Source organism: Pseudorasbora parva, chromosome 4 (genome assembly GCF_024679245.1).
Source record: "Pseudorasbora parva isolate DD20220531a chromosome 4, ASM2467924v1, whole genome shotgun sequence".
NCBI lineage: Eukaryota > Metazoa > Chordata > Actinopteri > Cypriniformes > Gobionidae > Pseudorasbora > Pseudorasbora parva.
In genome coordinates this window covers 21,366,285-21,385,750 of record NC_090175.1, presented here as the reverse complement: position 1 = coordinate 21,385,750, position 19,466 = coordinate 21,366,285, and the positions used below count along the sequence as shown (strand labels likewise).

General features: G+C 37.2%; 1 protein-coding gene across 1 annotated transcript; it reads right to left on the bottom strand.

Moving 5' to 3' along the window:
* Positions 1-533: 533 nt before the first annotated feature.
* On the bottom strand, positions 534-16,811 carry tesk1a (testis associated actin remodelling kinase 1a). Its single transcript, XM_067441282.1, has 11 exons — positions 16,603-16,811; positions 15,600-16,118; positions 11,733-11,854; positions 9,799-9,847; positions 9,564-9,710; positions 6,736-6,818; positions 6,433-6,523; positions 6,262-6,345; positions 5,718-5,804; positions 5,495-5,591; positions 534-2,648 (listed from the first exon to the last, which is right to left on the bottom strand). The coding sequence occupies exons 2-11, from the start codon at positions 15,762-15,764 to the stop codon at positions 1,603-1,605; spliced, it is 1,971 nt and encodes a 656-aa protein (XP_067297383.1). The 5' UTR covers positions 15,765-16,118; positions 16,603-16,811; the 3' UTR covers positions 534-1,602.
* Positions 16,812-19,466: the final 2,655 nt, after the last annotated feature.

The window sequence follows — 19,466 nt, the reverse complement described above, 5'->3', positions numbered from 1 at the left end:
TGTCCTCCTGACCACTAGGGGGAGATAAAAAAAGTATACTGCTATCCTCTACAGGCACTCCTCCTACACATCTTCATTTGTGTAAAACTCAAAACGCAGTTTTCATTTAAAAAATGCCTATTAAACAGTACATTTTACAGAATGATTTACTGCATACATTGCATCTAAACATACATGTATATCACAAAAATGTATCAACAAATGTCTGACATATCAGTACTCTGTGTCACACACCCAAGTCCACTCTCACAGCAAAGTGAAGAGCACTCAGTCTTTCAGAGGAATGCTTATCTAATAAATAAATACATGAGGTAATACACTTAAAATGCTTGACATGCCACTATTTTCACATAGGTCACCCTTATTACAAACAGTTTTTTTTTTCTTCCATTTTAAACACAGTGGCTTTGAGTCAGTCAAAAATGTATGGAGCCAAAATGAGCACGCGATAAAAATCAGACAGTATTGTACAGTGGTGATATTACGTTATTCTGAATTACAGCCCCCCCCCCCCCCCCCCCCCCCCCAAAAAAAAATTAAATAAAAATAAATAAATAAATAAAATAGTTGTGACAAAGACCTGGCACTATGGAACCGGCATGACTTTAATTTCTCACTTTTAACTTGAGTGTATCTCATGCACACATTTGAAGGTATAGTTCTTTCAAAAATGCTAATTCTAGGACTGCACAAAACATTGCAATTTGACATTTTCAGCTGATGACAACTATATATTTTTTTAAATTATTCATTTTAAAATAAATAGGGTGATTTGAAGGGGAGTGCATCTGCATATAAAATACAAATTATTTAAAAAGCTGACAATTTGGAAAAAACTTGAAAAATGTGTTTTTGTCCTGTTTTGTTTAGTGTGATTATTATTAAATAATAAATATTAATAATACTATAATAATAATAAATGTGTATTTGATAAAAAAAACTTTGATTTTATAGTAAAACCGTCAAATTATTATACTAATATTTGCATCTTAGTTACTTTATGTTCAAACATTAAACAATCAAGCTTTTATTTTGGCGTGTTGCCAGCAAATAATTCTATGCACTAACGTTTTCAGAGTAAAGCGTGGCACTGTGTTCATTTACACACACACACACACACACACACATACACACACACACACACACACACACACACTTTCAATCTGAAACTGGTAGTGCATATTTTGTGTAAATAAACTGCAGACTGCACAATTTGACAGTCACACTAATTCATATCGCAAAATCAAATTTATTTCAATATATCGTGAAGCTCTAGAAAATTATTTACTCACCCACATGTCAAAAGACTTTCTTTATTCTGTAAAACAGAAAGAAGATATTTTGATGAATGCTTCAAAAAATGTGTCCAAACAAATAACATTGGACCTGATTGACATTCACTGTCTGAATATCTTTTGTGTTCCACAGAATACAGAAAGACATATAGGCAAATGACAGCAGACTTTTCATTTTTGGGTGAACTATCCTTCTATTACAACCCACACTGCATCCAGTGGATAACCATACTGACATCAGGGTTGCGGCCTGTCTTTGTTGCGTTGTAAATACTGAGCAGTTTCTGAGATGTTGTAGTGGTCATCTTTAGGTCTGGGCCTCTGGCAGAGGTAACCCTGGCTCACAGGTTGCGGTGGATGGAGCCAGACCTGTTGCTCCCCGACATAGCTGTCCCTTTGCTGTGGCTGCAGACGCTTCCCCCCTGTTGAGGTTCCTGTAAGGTCGTCGTGGAGGTCCACGGTGCGAGGGAGGAGGTCCACGCAGGCACAAGGATGGGAAGCTGAACCCCGCCAGACAGCAGGCCGGACATGACATGATATCGTCTTGTTCATTTGTAGGCGGTAAAGGCTCTGGAGCGGGGCCTCGATATCCTTTCAGTCTAGCCCATGCAAACGGCCGCCCAGGCCTCAGAAGTCCATTGTTGTTGTCCAAACGGGGAAGGGGAGGTAATAACAGTGGCCCGTTTGATATGGGTGAAGCCCAACCATTGGACTTTAAGGACGGGGAATAAGAAGAAGCGCTAATAAGCCGCTTTCCTGACACGTTTCCTTCTGCAGTGTCAGGCGAACTACTACAGTCCATGGGTTCTGTGAGGCTCAGGCCCTCCTTCTCCACCTCTTCCTCCTCCTCTTCTACCCGTTCTAAAGATACCATATCTAAGTCCAGGACCAGACCTGAGTCCTCCACCACATCTTGCCGTCCTTCCTCCTCTTTCTCTTTCATTTCATCTCCCAGTTTTTCATTTCTCTCCTCCTCTTCCTCTTTCCGGATCTCTTGGTCCCGGAAGGGTAGCTGACGACCCAGATCGGGGGTGCATGGTAGGGACCGACACCTTCGAGGGGGTCCTCGGAGCCCCGGGCTCCCGTTTAGTGGTGGGGAGGCACAAGGGTCTGGAGGTGGTGGAAGGGTAAAGGTAAGAGAGATGACAGATTTGCTAGGGGTGTCGAACAGCTTGATGCGACCGCCGTTGAGGTCTTGGCGAAGAGAGAATGGGTTGACCCGTGCAGGAGTGCCTAAACATGGTGATGTGGCAGGGGGCAATACATCTGACTGACTACGCGACAGGCGCTGGTCACCAGGATAGCAGGGTGAGCTTCTTCTCCTATACGGGCTGACGTCAATGGCAACGGGTTCTGAGGAGACGCAACAAATTACGTAATTTTGTTAAGAATGGTAAAGAATAAGTTTAAACCAGTAAATGTACTCTTTTGAATAATAATTTAAAATTTGTATATAAGATACACATCCATTCAAAAGTTTAGGGTTGGCAATTTTTTCACTTTATTTTATCAAAAAGACAGTAAGAACGGTAATTTTGTGAAATATAATTACAATTTAAAATAACCATAAAATAAAATATTCAGTGTCATTTAATAAGAAAAGAAACATTCATTATTTTGAATGTTGAAAACAGTTGTATAAAAATGATTTATGCATTTATTTTAAAAATATTTTTGTAATATTTTTCTGTCACTTTTGATATATATATATATATATATATATATATATATATATATATATATATATATATATATATATATATATATATATATATATATATTAGGGCTTTCAATCAATTTAAAAAAAATCGAAATTAATTACATACTCTGTAATTAATTAATCGCATACATAATTTTTACTTTGAAAGTATATTAAATATTTAAATTCAAATGAATCAATGAATTATTAGCATTAGTGACATTAAAGTTAAAAAACTCTTTTATTATAAATTTTACTGTTTAAAAATTGGCCATAACAATCAACAAATATGACCTAGTATGCTGAGGAAGTACATTCAAAAGCGCTTCAGGAAGATGGTATGTATGTAGCTACGGTTGTATGTATTTATGTATGTATGTATGTATGTATGTACAGTTTTATCACTGTACATACATACAAGGAAACGGGTCTGCAGGACATTGCGATTGCGATCCATTTAGCAAGGGAATTGCTCAGTCGATCACGTACAGATTTGCTAAGTTTGCGTTTCAGTAGGTGTGTTTACTTGGAGCACTGGAATCTGTTTATAAGTCCAATCCGAATTAAAATGCTTCATATAAACACCTCAATTGGAATAGTAATATTCGGTTATATAAAGTAGCTAATATATGGCGCGTACATCGCTGGCTTGTTGACAAGAGAGGAAAGTTAATTTTTCTATAAAGGCATTTTATAATATTACAAAAAAAATTATATTATTTAATATATTTATATATATACAACTTAGGGCTGGACGATATGGCCAAAATTCATATCACGATATTTTTCTTAATTTCAGTCGATACGATATAATTCCGATATCGATATGAACTATATAAAAGCTTTAGAAAAAACTACTAAGAACTGCCACAAAGGATGTCTGTACCTACAAACTTCTGAAAAATGTATTTGCCAAGTCTATGAATAATCCTCCTATAAAACTATATATTTTAGAAATAAAACCAGTACAAATAAATTAATGTTCACCTTTTATTTGTATTTAGCCTTTATATGAAAAAGAAATGTGAAATCAACATCAAATAAACATAAGACTCTCACTTTATTAATATTAATATCTTTAAGTTTAAACTACAACATAGGCTGATTATATTATTCTTAATATAGATTAAACAAAAGTGCTTCAGCCAGGATTCAGCCTGACTCAGAATATTCTAGCGGATGGATCTTCTTCAGATGGTGGAACCGATCACTGACGGTGATGTCACGTGCATAACCTCAATACAGAGCGGCAAAATGCACTTAATGTGCATCCCGTGTGCAAAATGATGCGCTATAGAAGCAATGCAGAGTCACAGCGTACAGTGCTCCTATGCCGCAGATGCAGTTTATTGAGCATTTTCTTTTAAGTTTTAAATTTCAGTGAAGAACAATTCATAGCGCTCTATTCTCCTTTTATGCAAAACTATAGAATATATTTAATGCTGCATTTATTTAATTAAAAATGCAGTAAAAAACGTAATACAGTGAAATATTATTCTGATCTACATCACCTGTTCACTAAGTGAATATATAGTAGTGTCATTTATTCCTGTGATCAAAGCTGAATTTATCATCATTACTCCAGTCTTCAGAGTCACTCATCATTCTCATATTAGGATTTGATGCTCAACAAACATTTATGATTATTATCAGAGTTGAAAACAGTTTTGTTGCTCATGATGCTCCTTCATTGCTTTCATATATTGTCGCAATCGTCTGACTGTCGATCGTCACCTTTCAGCTCATAACGATTTGTATATGTAACGTTGTCCTTCAGCTGCAGCTCCAGCGTGACAGTAACGTTAGTTCTACGAATCCGCTTTTGGACTTTCTGTGAGAGAGCGTCCTCCTCATATTTAGATACGAATAGACCTCAAGAAGCGCGCAATCAACTGAGGTTAGAGAAAGCGGTCTTTAGCGTCCCTGTTAACTTGCCCGCCCTCGCTCCAGGTAACGCCGTTTGGAATCCCGCTCGGAGCGGGTCGACTAGGACCGGTGAGACCCAGTAAAAGTGCGGGGGATGAAAATACACTTTATTAAAAGTGCGGGGGACACGCCGAACCACTTCCACCCCACTGAATTAACGTTAGTCTTTCTTCTCTTATCAACTATTTCTTTCTCCTTATTTGTGGAAGTTCGTTCAGTCACATTTGTGTTGCGGTCAGGGAAACTCTTTTTGTAGCTAAAACTTGCCGCGTTGGATCTATCAGCCTACTACAGCTGAGCACTGACTGCGTTTCTGTGGTGTACGTCATCGCGCGAGTAGCCAATCATGTTCTGCTCTTGACGGCTGCGCCCTGAACGTCAGTCAGTGAGGAATGCAGTTATATATTTATCGAAATATCGGAAATGTGTTTAAAAATCATATCACCGTTATTGAAAAAAATTATATCGCGATATATATTGATATTGAATTATTGTCCAGCCCTAATACAACTCTTGAATTTTTTTAATTTAAACTCCTGGCCATGTTGTTTTGCCCATGTTATTTGTAGCATACCTAGGATGACTGGAACTTCAGTCTTCTCTCTTTCTCTCTCGATCCTCTCAAGTGTCACTACTATTTCAGAGAAGGCAGGACGACTGTCTGCACTCATCTACCATAGACATAAAATAACATAAAAAACAATCTCTGTGAATAACATGAACAGTTTTATACAGCTATTCAGTACTATGTGTTTTTAAATGTACAGTTTTATTTTATGTTTGTGTATGTAGCTTACATTGCAGCAATTGACAGCCAGGCGAAGGAATGAAGGTGGACAGTCTCCCACCATATGGCCAAAGGTGTCCACATCCAGCCCAAAATCCTACAGTCAAAAAGAAAAATTGTGTTTCATATATATTACATTGATCAGGCATCTTCAGATAGAATACAAATACACACATAGACAAACGCGAGATAACTATTTAACTTCATTAATGAACAATGTGTTGCTTTCTAAAAAAAATATTAAAAAATATATATTTTTATGCAATATTTGACCAACAGAGGGAGGCAGTGCTCTAAAATCGTGGTCATGTTCAATTTAACATCCGATTTAGATTAGATGTCCATTCATTATATGGTTATTTATATCCACATGCATAATCTTTATACCGTAAAATATTTACAAATACAATTTTACAAATAAGTTTTTTATAGCTATTGTCTGATTTTTCACAGAAACTCTAGGCTTGGTCTATATCTTGTAAAACAGCTTCTTGATTCTGTGTTTCATGTGGTGGTGTACAGCTGTATGTCCGTGTATGTATGTATGTATGTACCTCTGTCCGTGGGAGGATATCTGGGTCAGCCTCAATTCGAGCAATAATCTCACAAAGGATTATTCCATATGAAAAGACATCCGCCTATGGTATGAAAATTACATCAATAAAGTTACACAGGCACAAGAGCAGAGTTAGATGTTGATTTGTTCGTTTTCAAAGACAAGGTACCTTCTCATTGTACAGCTCTCCTCTTAACATTTCTGGAGCCATCCAGTAGGGGGAGCCCACAACTGCCAAAGGCTGCTTTTCAACGCCATCACTGTAGAAAATCAAGACAAACATTTCAAGCATCTCTTCGATCTGTATTTAGTTATGTTTAGAGTAGCGTTCTGAATAGTCTTCCCAGATACTTGTCAATATAAGTGTCATACAAGACATACAAGTGTCATACTTCTGCTTGTATTTCTGGGTTGACTGTGTCTCATAAATCTGTATCATTACTGTTATATGTAAGATAAGGTATGCACTGACCTATAATCAGGGATTTTCTCTGCCAGCCCAAAGTCCCCAACCACAGCTGTAAAAGCACCATTGTCACAACGCACCAGACAATTCTGTAAAACAGCATTGTGTCAGAGTGTATATTTTAATATTCTGTACAGTCTTAACCTTTTTTGCCCAGTAAGAGTGACTTTGCAACAAGAGCAAGCACTGTGAGCAGACATAGGTTCTGGTTAGGGTTGCCAACTGTAACATTAATACAGAATCGTACTGTATTTAAGACATCACAGCAGCGGTCCATATTAAACCATACGGAAAGCAGATTTTCCTGTACAGGCAGTAGTGATGTCTTGGGTATACAGAGACATATGTGACCCTGGACCACAAAACCAGTTATAAGTTACATGGGTATATTTGTGGCAATAGGCAACAATACATTGAATGGGGCAAAAATTATCTATTTTTCTTTTATGCCAAAAATCATTAGGATATTAAGTAAAGATCATCTTCCATGAAAATATTTTTAAACATTTTCTACCGTGAATATATATATTTTTAAATATTAGTAGTAGTAATATGCATTGATAAGGACTTCTTTTGTACAACTTTAAAGGTGATTTTCTTAATATTTAGATTTTTTTGCACCCTCAGTTTCCAGATTTTCAAATAGTTTTATCTCGGCCAAATATTGTCATGTCTTAACAGGATAAGCTTTTTTTTTAATTATTTAAAGCTTATTTATTCAGCTTTCAGATGATGTATAAATCTCAATTAAAAAACGTACCCTTATGACTGGTTTTGTGGTCCAGGGTCACATATGCTATTTGACCACCTTGTTTTTAAAGGGATTTTGCATATTCTCACCGGAATATGAGAGACCATACATACAGGTCCTTCTCAAAAAATTAGCCTATTGTGATAAAGTTCATTATTTTCCATAATGTAGTGATAAAAATTAAACTTTCATATATTTTAGATTCATTGCACACCAACTGAAATATTTCAGGTCTTTTATTGTTTTAATACTGATGATTTTGGTATACAGCTCATGAAAACCCAAAATTCCTGTCTCAAAAAATTATCATATCATGAAAAGGTTCTCTAAACGAGCTATTAACCTAATAATCTGAATCAACGAATTAACTCTAAACACCTGCAAAAGATTCCTGAGGCTTTTAAAAACTCCCAGCCTGGTTCATTACTCAAAACCGCAATTTATGGGTAAAAGTGCCGACCCGACCCTGTCCAGAAGCCCATCATTGACACCCTCAAGCGAGAGGGAAAGACACAGAAAGAAATTTCGGAACGAATAGGCTGTTCCCAGAGTGCTGTATCAAGGCACCTCAGTGGGAAGTCTGTGGGGAGGAAAAAGTGTAGCAAAAAACGCTGCACAACGAGAAGAGGTGACCGGACCCTGAGGAAGATTGTGGAGAAAGACCGATTCCAGACCTTGGGGGACCTGCAGAAGCAGTGGACTGAGTCTGGAGTAGAAACATCCAGAGCCACCGTGCACAGGCGTGTGCAGGAAATGGGCTACAGGTGCAGCATTCCCCAGGTCAAGCCACTTTGAGCTACAGAGAAGCAGCACTGGACTGTTGCTCAGTGGTCCAAAGTACTTTTTTCGGATGAAAGCTAATTTTGCATGTCATCCGGAAAATCAAGGTGCCAGAGTCTGGAGGAAGACTGGGGAGAAGGAAATGCCAAAATGCCTGAAGTCCAGTGTCAAGTACCCATAGTCAGTGATGGTCTGGGGTGCCATGTCAGCTGCTGGTGTTGGTCCACTGTGTTTTATCAAGGGCAGGGTCAATGCAGCTAGCTATCAGGAGATTTTGGAGCACTTCATGCTTCCATCTGCTGAAAAGCTATATGGAAATGAAGATTTGGTTTTTCAGCACAACCTGGCACCTGCTCACAGTGCCAAAACCACTGGTAAATGGTTTACTGACCATGGTATTTGGCCTGCCAACTCTCCTGACCTGAACCCCATAGAGAATATGTGGGATATTGTGAAGAGCAAGTTGAGAGACGCAAGACCCAACACTCTGGATGAGCTTAAGGCCGCTATCGAAGCATCCTGGGCCTCCATAACACCTCAGCAGTGCCACAGGCTGATCGCCTCCATGCCACGCCGCATTGAAGCAGTCATTTCTGCAAAAGGATAACGCGATCCAAGTATTGAGTGCATAACTGAACATAATTATTTGAAGGTTGACTTTTTTTGTATTAAAAACACTTTTCTTTTATTGGTCGGATGAAATATGCTAATTTTTTGAGACAGGAATTTTGGGTTTTGATGAGCTGTATGCCAAAATCATCAGTATTGAAACAATAAAAGACCTGAAATACTTTAGTTGGTGTGCAATGAATCTAAAATATATGAACGTTTAATTTTTATGCGGACATCATTTTTGGCCAGGCTGTCATATCAAGAAATAATAAAGACAACTAAATATTAGTGACTGATTATGTTATAGTCAGTGTATGCTTTTTCCTTTGTGCTTTTGTTTTTAATGAATTTTGTTGCATAGTAAAATAAAATCTATACCTGTAAGTTACCCCTTTTTTAATTAAATAAAATTGGACAAAATACAAATAGGTTAAGCAAAACAAATGTGTTCCGGTCTAAGATGAATTTGAGCATTTAATTCAGGCAACAGCAAAAAAATATTCACATTACACACTTATTAAACTGTATGCACAGAAATGGCACACTATGTGGTACAGTAAAAATATTGTGAGTGGCCATACCATCCAACATTTTCCCATAAAGAACCAAGATTGTCCCTTACTTTCCTTTACTCAAGTTGGCAACCCTAGAGCTAACAGAATAAATCAGTGCATTGTAATTGTATCTGTACCTTAGATGTAAGATCTCGATGGAAAATTCCCTTGCTGTGTAGATATTGCAGCCCTCTTGCAATGTCCAGAGACAGACCTATCCTCACAGTCCATGACAGATATATGTCACTGTCCAGGAGCTGCTCCAGGTTGCCCCCATTTATGTACTGTAAATGAAGTCACACTACAGTTATTATCACATTAACCAGACAGGCCATTGACTCCTGTAGTCTGGATTTCTGTGCATTGTCTTACCTCTGTAAGAGCATGAAGCTGTCCTTCGTGAACACACACACCCAAAAACCTAAGAAAGATATCAAGGGAAGTATTGGATTATTATTGATTTATTTTAACATTTTTGCATTCCTTTTGTGAATATGCATTTTTTAACCTCAGATAATCATTGAGTATTTAAGTTCCTCATTTTCTTGCTGTGTTTGTCTGGTATTGTTGGTGTTTGCTATGCACTCGAGTTCTTCGCATCTGTAATTGAACCTTGTTACTATTTTGAGAGTCTTAACCTGCCTGTATCATCTTTGGTATATAAACGTACGTGACAGTGTAATTAAGAAAAAAATATATGACAAAATTACAAAATAAAGATAAATATTTTACAGTGAACACATAATAGTCGCATACATACACGCTATGCCGTTACAGCAGTTGGCTCTCTGTGCACGCTTTGGATGTGTACACAGCACAGAAAACATCACAAGTACAGAAGTGTTTTCTTTCTCATCTTCTTGCGCATAAAGACTTTAAGGTTTCAAATCACATAAAAATGCGCATAAATCGATAATCAAGATGTTAAAGGTGCCCTAGAATGAAAATTAAATTAACCTTCCCATAGTAAAATGATATGAGTTCAGTAGATGGACATCACATACTGTGAGTCTCAAACACCATTGTCTCCTACTTCTTATGTAAATCTCGTAAATCAAAAACTCAACAGAAACAAAATGCTTCTCAACATAAACCCAATCATGACTTAAGCGTTGGGGATCATTTATATGCACGCCCGCAACATTTGCATCTGTCCAAACAAGCCGAATCTACTGATGGTAAACAAGACACTCAAAGATAGCAAAAACGGCTCTCATGACACATGGTTGAAGTTTATTATAATGGGATACCACAACAAATCGTTCATTTGTTCGGCCCATTTTAACCAAGCTTCACTCAGCATCTTAAACTGAAGAAAGGGGCAACTTAATTCCTGCAAGCAGTAAGTAATTTATCCACTTCTTGACTAGCTGTTTAAACAATTTCTGATTAAATTGAAAGTTTCTTAGAGAGACCGCATTGTCTAGATGACGCAAGATGCTTACAGTAACAATACGATACTCCAAGTACCAAATAAAACGAAATAGTGTGTCTAACGACAAAGGTTAATATTATTTTGTATTACAAAATACACCCGTAGATACTTTGCTTACAGATCGTTCACGCGATCCTTCTAGCAAACGTCACCTTTTCCACCATATAAGTTAAAACGATAGTCAATGGAGATTGCTGAAATGCAGCTTACTTGTTTATTGGTGTTTTCAGTTCACTGGGGCACGAGAGAGAGCTCGCGTGCATATGGTTGCCAGATTGGACATGTTTAGGTAAAACACTGGATAGTATACAAGTTCTTTTCAAAGAAAAGCTCTGTTTGGGGGATTTAATTACTGAAATCTGGCAACCGCAAACGCGAGCTCTCTCGCGCGCGGATGTTCTGACAACACCAATAAACAAGTAAACTGCATTTTATCAATTTCCGTTTGAGATGTTTTGCTTAAAGTGTCATTTAGCCGGTCTGTGTTCTGTCAGAGCGGTCAGGACTCACAAGCCGCTTCACTGAACTGCTGTGAACTGTGAGCTGCTGAAATAAGCCAATCAGAGCAGAGCTCAACATTAATATTCATGACTCTTCCAAATAAGGCAAAAACAGACCATTACATCCTAGGGACAATTTATAGGGTTGTAAATGGACCTGTAAACTGTATCTGGACAATTGTTGCCCTTAAATAAGCCACATACCCTCTATGTAGATATCAGAGAACAATTTAACATATTGTTTCAAATCGTTCTAGGGCACCTTTAAGCAAAATATCCACATATTGCCCAGCCATAATTCATGCATACAGAGAGAAGTACTCCCTGTCTTTTGAAAAAAGAAATAAAAAGGAAAATGGTGAATGTCACACCTGAGGATGTTGGGGTGGCAAAGGCGGTTCATGAGTTGCACCTCTCTCAGCATGTTGGCTTTGTTACTGGCCATTGTGTTCATCTTCAGAGCCATCACCTGTCCTGTAATCCTATGCTGCACCTGCAGAATACACACACACACATTAACATAATGATTATTATACAGTATTAAATTAAAGCAATAAGCCCCAAGATGCCGTGGTTTACAGTGAATCTATAACTGCTAAGGGGAGTTGTTAGAACCCCCTTAGCTTTTATAAATTCACTGTAAACCACAGCTACCCAGGCTTTTAAAAAATGGTTACCACACAATACAAATATTAAAGCCAAAATATATGCAGCAATGCAACTTTCATAAAGTAAAAATCACTAGAAGCCTTCCTTCCGGCAGAAAAGTGGTCCCCGACTGCTTTCACTGTCAGGACACAGGAAACCCCTTGAGAAATTGAGGTTTTTTTCATTCTAAACAGAGTTATTATGAATATGCTAAATCTGAATATTGACTAATCAGAAACAAGAATTGGAATTAACCATTTTATAATGTATAATTTATCTTCTAACCTTTAACCTACTCATCAGCCATCACAGAAAACTGTCTGTATTTTTACATTTTCAAAAATATATCATTTTGTATTCATTTTTTTTTTATAGATGTTTTCTTCATGGGGACCAAAAATGTCCCTACGCCCACACGCAATCAAAAAATTCTGGTATTACTATCCAACGTAGGGAATACCTGAACCACACACAAGCACACACACACTGATTTAGTGATAGTACTAGAAATAAAAGTTTTGTATGATGTACATGTAGACCAGAGATGACCAACCAGGGTTTGATTTGGCCAACCATGCCAAACAAGAAGGTGGGAAAAAGCATGCCACTGAAGCATAACTTTGATTTAATCTTTTTTTTTTTTTTTTTGTGGTCTGAGTTTTGTAAAATGTAAAATAATAATATAATTTAGATGGCTATAATGCAACATTATTTTTGGCCCTTTGTAGTAAACGGTTTGGGTACCTATGCAGTTAACAATATGAAGTTTTCTTTGGTCAAAATAAGGTAAGGCAGAATAATAACATATTTTTCCATCCACAGAACTTGTATTATTGCAATATACTGAACAACACAGCCTATATATACACAATACAGAAGTTAAATCTACAGTTTGCTTTCCTGACTTCCTGAAAATTCCATGTCTTTTTCACTGAAAATTGCAACTAATAATTTGTAAATATTAAGCTCTAGGATTAAAACTTACATATTCCCATGGAAATCATGGATACAGAGCAAAAATAATACATAAAAAAAAATACATTTTGTAACATTTTGTTCTTAATTAGTGAAAAAAGAAGACAAAATTCACTTATATTCAAGATACATTCTCTGTAGTCTTAATACCTTATTCCATTTTTTATTATATAGTATTTAATATTATATATAATGTTAATATCCGTAATGTTGTACCTTTCCGATTTATTTATATTTTACACAAATTGTTACATTACTACACAGTAGGCTACATTCCCGCACCAGAGTACCAAAAACTTCCACAGCCGGTCTTCACAACAGCGCAAGTGCTTGATGAGTCATGCCATTCAGTGTAGCTGACCTGCTCTAACTGAGGATAACATCAATGCACATCTGTACAAGAGTACCTAAAGCTTTTTCTGGCCCTACAAAACAGAATAGCTCTGAAGCATGCCATTTATTTTGAGGCAAATAGAGGAGTCAAGGATAGAGAATTTATAGGTGAGGCTGGGGAAGCTGGGATTTGCATGCACAATAAAACAATAATTGTCTTTAAATTTGAATTAAATATGGCTTTTTGGTGTGTATTAGTGTAAGAAAGCCAGACAGAGATCCAGTACAGTATGCTGAGTATTAATGGTCATTAGGCACTAATAGGCTTTCTGGATTTCCCGTCATCCCACCTAACCAGCTGGAATCCAGGACATCATCACAATGACGTCACATCATGCAAAACTTAACATGGCCTTCACCCACTCCCACACACGATCCATCACCAAACACCACCGCATATATCATCCCACATTTATAAATCAGATATCGAACTGACTTTAATTTATAACTATTTGCGAACTGCATGTCAACATACATTCATATTTCATATTTGGTCCCTTAACAAAGAGTTATTTGTCAGACGAAATTCTTCTATAACACAATTTTGCTCCAAATAAATTTTAATAAATGGTGACTTTGATAAAGGACCAAAAAATACACACACAACAGTTTACTTAAGATGGCACAAACCACTTTCATTAAAAATTAAATTCAAGTTACATGCTCAGCTTTCTGCAGAAAGTTGTACTACTGTTATACTGTTAATACTGTTATAACTGTATAAGACAACATATTCAAAAATTTGTGCCAAAACAGATGTTTTTCTTTATTTATACACTGTAAAAAATTATTTAGAAAAAAAAGTTACCTGGTTGCCTTAAAATTTTGAGTTCATTGAAATTAAAATTTTGAGTTAATACAATGAACATTTTTGGAGATTCGACAACCTTTATTAAAATATTATTAAAAGATTTTGTAAGCATATTGGGTAATTGTATGTGTTTTATTTCTGATGACGCAGTGAAACATGCCAAATTGTGCTATTTTCATGATTTATCAAATTTTTTATGTGGTTCAGATACAATAATATTTTTAGTTTCTATTTATTAAACATATTTCCTTCATTGTATCAACTCAAATTTTTAATTTCAATAAACTCAAAATTTTAAGGCAACCAGGTTACTTACTTTTTTAAGTTAAACCAACAAAAAACAGCAATATTTTTTTACAGTGTAGAGATCAATAGAAGTCATACGTCACATATTTTCAGATCTCATGAGTAATTAGTTTTATCTAAAATAAAATTAAGAAAAAACGACAAGTATTAATTAGCTGTAATATTCTAATGTTCTTAAAAAGGTTTCACATTTTAAACATAAACCAGAGTATTTGTATTTGCTTTCAAGAAGGAAATCAGAGCCACTGTTGATTGAAACAATAACTTTTACATTAAAAAAAAATAGATATTTTGACTCGAGACAGTCAATGCACACATGGGCCAACCCCACACACACCCCTCTGTGATGAGGCAGACAGATTAGGGCAGGTTGATAATCTGATTATGCTGTCGAGTGGAACCGACCTGTCTTATCATTCATCACAGACCCTGTTGCTCTTAACATGGACAAATATGACACTGTTCTATTATAATATAACACAAGATGATAGAGAAGCTATGAATAACTGAAGCTAATATACATTATAGTTTATATATTATAGTTCATGAGACTTTAGGATCTCTCTCTCTCTAGCTCTCTCTCTGATCATGGTAACAAACCATACAACTTCATTATCATTATGAATTATTATTAATAATATTATTGTTGTTGTTAATAATAACAATAATGACTATTGATAATAACAATAGTCATTGTTATTAATATTATTTCTCACAAATGATCAAACAACACATTGAATAAGTTACATTACACAGTGAATGCCACTGCTATTCTTAGAGACAAACCAAACAGTGCCATTAGACACAAAATAATAATAAAAAACTAACATTAAGTTGATAAATGCAAATATCCGTTAAAAAAATGATACAGTCAATGCCAGTTTTAATTAATTTATCTAGCCTCTTGACATTTGTTAAAAGATCATAATTAGCCTATACATGGTTTCCATCTGTTTATGCAAGCCCCTCTGTTTTTATCCCAAACTTAAACTGCAACTCATCAAATGGTGCAACCAATCATCCATCATGCAGGCAAAGCATGACCACTGCACTAAACCAATGACAGTGGATAAACGTCTGTGGATTAAAAAAAAGGCTAGGTTACCTTAAAGACTTCTGAGAAGAACCCAGAACCGATTTTTTCACAGAAAAAATCGTCGATTCGAGCCAGGCTGGAAACGGCACTTCGCAGTGCCCGGTACGATGACGGCCGCATCCGGTTAGGCCCGTACAGGGCATGAAAGGGTTCTTGGTTATCATCTTGATCCATTATAATGGACAGGCAGGCAGCGGGTCCCTTCAGCGCAGCCAAATATCCAAAGTCCAAATACCCATATCCCAAGTGAGGTGGACTACAAAAAAAATCACTTACAAAAATATCTCAATTACTGGTAAAAGGACTTACAATACTGTCTATCACATACAATTACTGGATTAAATATTCTCCAAAAGGGGCAAATGCGTGCACATGATGAAGAGTGCGCTCGGGCTGCTTCGCGATTGATGCGGTTGCCCTGTTTCATATTCCGGTCGTTAAATCAGTCTTAACTCCAGAGGAGTATCATAGCAGTTCCGATTATCTGTCCACCCCAATATCTGTCGCCGGCTTCACTTCCAACAAAACCTGCAAAAAAAAGTTTAAAAATAAGTAATGTCTCATTGCTCCTTTTATAAATAGGCATGTGCTGATATCAAGTGAAGCCCAAAAAATGACGACAGCAGAACGAGTAAAATTGCGCCAGCTATACGGAGAGAGGCAGCAGTAGGGAAAAATGTGAACACAAGCAACATAAATGTAGAATACAGTAAAACCTTTGCAATGGCAGTAAGAAATGCGGTGTGTCCGCACCATCTGTCAAGCCTGGCTACAGAGAGGATCCATTGCGGATTGTTTCTGACATGACCGCTGACATGCTCTGAATGCAGTTCATGTTTCGCTTTATCGATGTTAAAGCGAATACCGTTTTACAGAGTAACGTTAAGCTGAATATAATTTTATATCAGACATGCGAATTTATTATAAAAGCATCTTTAAGCGTGCACATGCAACCAAGGACGGCATGCACGTAGCCGGGCCCATGCGGCTGCCACAGAATATGGCACTGTACCTGATTTCAGTGAGACCGAAGAAACGACTTTCTCGTTTGGGGAACAACGTTGCATTTAGCAAATCTTCAATGTTTTGTCAACATCTCATTCGCAAGCTGACACTGTCCGTCTCTCTCGGCCATAGTGAAACGCTTATGCCGCTTGTAAATTCGCCCGTTCCGTTCATTGGTGAAGAATAGGGGCAGGTCTTGGCAAGGCTGGACATTGCGCGTCGAGCATGCGCACTTGGGCAGTAAATGCTCCAACGTAGGCCAGTGTGATTCTGCACTATTTAGGTAGGCTACTCTCAGGAGGAGAATGAAAGTGTCAAAACGGACGGCACAGGCTGTAAGTCGTAGCTTAATTGAGTCAAACGTAATTTAAGCATTTTAGCCAAAATTTGCATAGCAGAAATAAGTTTTTAGAGTTGCCTTTATTCGTAAAATGAGCTGTCGTATTTGGGCTTCTGATTGGCCGCATTATCCATCAATCAAGTGTTCGAGCCAATGAGCGGCCAATGCGCTGGCGTTGCTGAACCATGATGTCACTTTTACATTTTAATTCACAATGCAACGCTCATAACATGCCGACAGTGACCATGGGTGATATCATCGTCGTCGTGAGTCAGCAGTACGAAAAAAGACCACTGAACCATTATCGAAATGAATTGCATCATATCATTTTGGTCACTGTTGTGCAATTCCACTGATATTCTGGTGGACTCCTCTCATCCGAAGCCACTATTTTAATTTAAAAGTTAAATCAGACCAAAATGATTGTTCCAAAATAATTGACAAACTACTGTTTTGCCAGTTTTCAGTGTCATTATTAAAATCCTGCACTATGTTTTATTTATTTATTTTAGAAATGAACAGAATACAGTCCCTGACAAAAGTCTTGTCGCTTATCTATTTTCTAGAAATACCTGATATTAACCTGACTTTTAATTAATTAATTGGTGTTAGAAATAGCTCATATGAAAAGCTAAAACCCTCCCAAATGATGTTTAATGCACTGAAATAAATAATTTTCACAGAAGAAATATTTATCATTTAATCAAGACAGAAAGGTCAAATTTTGGCAAGACAAAGTTTTGTCGCCTATACAGGAATTGAACAAATTTACTGCAAATACAAAAATATGTCAGCAAATTAAGTTGCGGTGCTGTGAGATCCAAATTTAATATCTTGTATGACTTCCATGAGCTTGAAGGACTGCATCCATGCGGTTTGGCAAGGATTCATACAATTTATTGATGAAGTCATCAGGAATAGCTAAGAAAGCAGTCTTGCATGCCTCCCAGAGTTCATCAATATTCTTTGGTTTCATCTTCCATGTGTCCTCTTTCATCCTACCCCACATATGCTCAATGATGTTCATGTCTGGTGACTGGGCTGGCCAATCCTGGAGCATCTTGATCTTCTTCGCCTGAGGAACTTTGATGTGGAGATGGAAGTATGCGATGGAGCACCGTCATGCTGCAGAATTTGGCCTCTTTTATGGTTGGGAATAAGAGGTAGCTAAGATTTCTTGGTATTTTAGACTATTGATGTTGCCTTCCACCCTGCAGATCTCTTGCACACCCCCATACTGGATGTAACTCCAGACCATGATTTTTCCGCCACCAAACTTCACTGTTTTCTGGGTGAATCTCGGATCCATTCGGGCACCAGTAGGTCTCCTGCAATATTTGCAGCGACTGTGGTGTAATTCAACAGAAGATTCATCTGAAAAATCCACCTTCTGCCACTTTTCCAGCGTCCATCCTTTTAGCAGGCTGTGGGCCTTGGCAAATGCCACACGGTTTTTCAATTGTCTTTTGTGTAGTGCTGGCTTCTGGGCACTGATCCGACCATGGAGGCCATTTCGAGACAGAATCCGACAAACTGTTCTGGTTGACACAGGGACTTCAGGTGACCAGGTCTCGAAGAGCTCTGCTGCAGTGGAAAATGGGCTGGCCTTGGATTTTCGAGCCAACAAACGGTCCTCTCGAACAGTTGTCTTGCGGGGTCTGCCTGACCTGGGCTTGTCAAAAATGTCTCCAGTCTCTTCAAATCTTTTTTTTATCCTCTGTACTTGACGCTGAGACACATTAAAGGTGTCTGCCACATCAGCAGTGGATCTGGTCTTCAGCCTCTTGATAATCAAAACTTTAGTCTCTGGGTGAATCTTAGGCATGTTTGCAGAGGTCTAGTTGCAGTTGATGTGAAGGTCTAGCTTACTGGGGTTCTTTTTATACACACTTGAGACCTAATTGATCCATTATTAGTCACAGGTGAAGCTCATATGACAAGGTGACAACACTTATGTCTTTGCAAAAATTGACTCAATGGGCTTTACCAAGCTGTGAATATTAGAATACTTTTTGAAAGTTTAGTTTTTCACTGAAACATTATCACAAAAGCTGGTGGGATTAAAATGAGCCATTTCTTGTAAAAAAAAATCTTGATTAGAAATATATTTCAGCGGCACTTTAGGTCAATTTGTACACAAGCGACAAGACTTTTGTCAGGGACTGTAATTAGTAAGCGAGTAGGCTATATTACAACAAAACAAATTTTGTGCTGATGATTAATTGTACAAAAATGTATTTAACAATTTATTTATTTTTTGTTCATGCCACTTACAGTGCAACTGCAAGCCTAATACTTTTTTGTCTACTTTTTTTGTATTACTTGGACTCACAGTCAGTCATCTGGTCTTTAATAATGTTCTCAAAATGTTAGCACAAAAACATTATTTATATATCATTCTCGAAACCTTTTTCTTTTAATCTCTGAAGCATTTAGTTGGATGGTCATCTAATTATTTATTTTTTATATGTTTAAAAATGTACAGAGAATGTTCAAGAGTAACATCACCATGTTTGCAAAACTTGGGAACA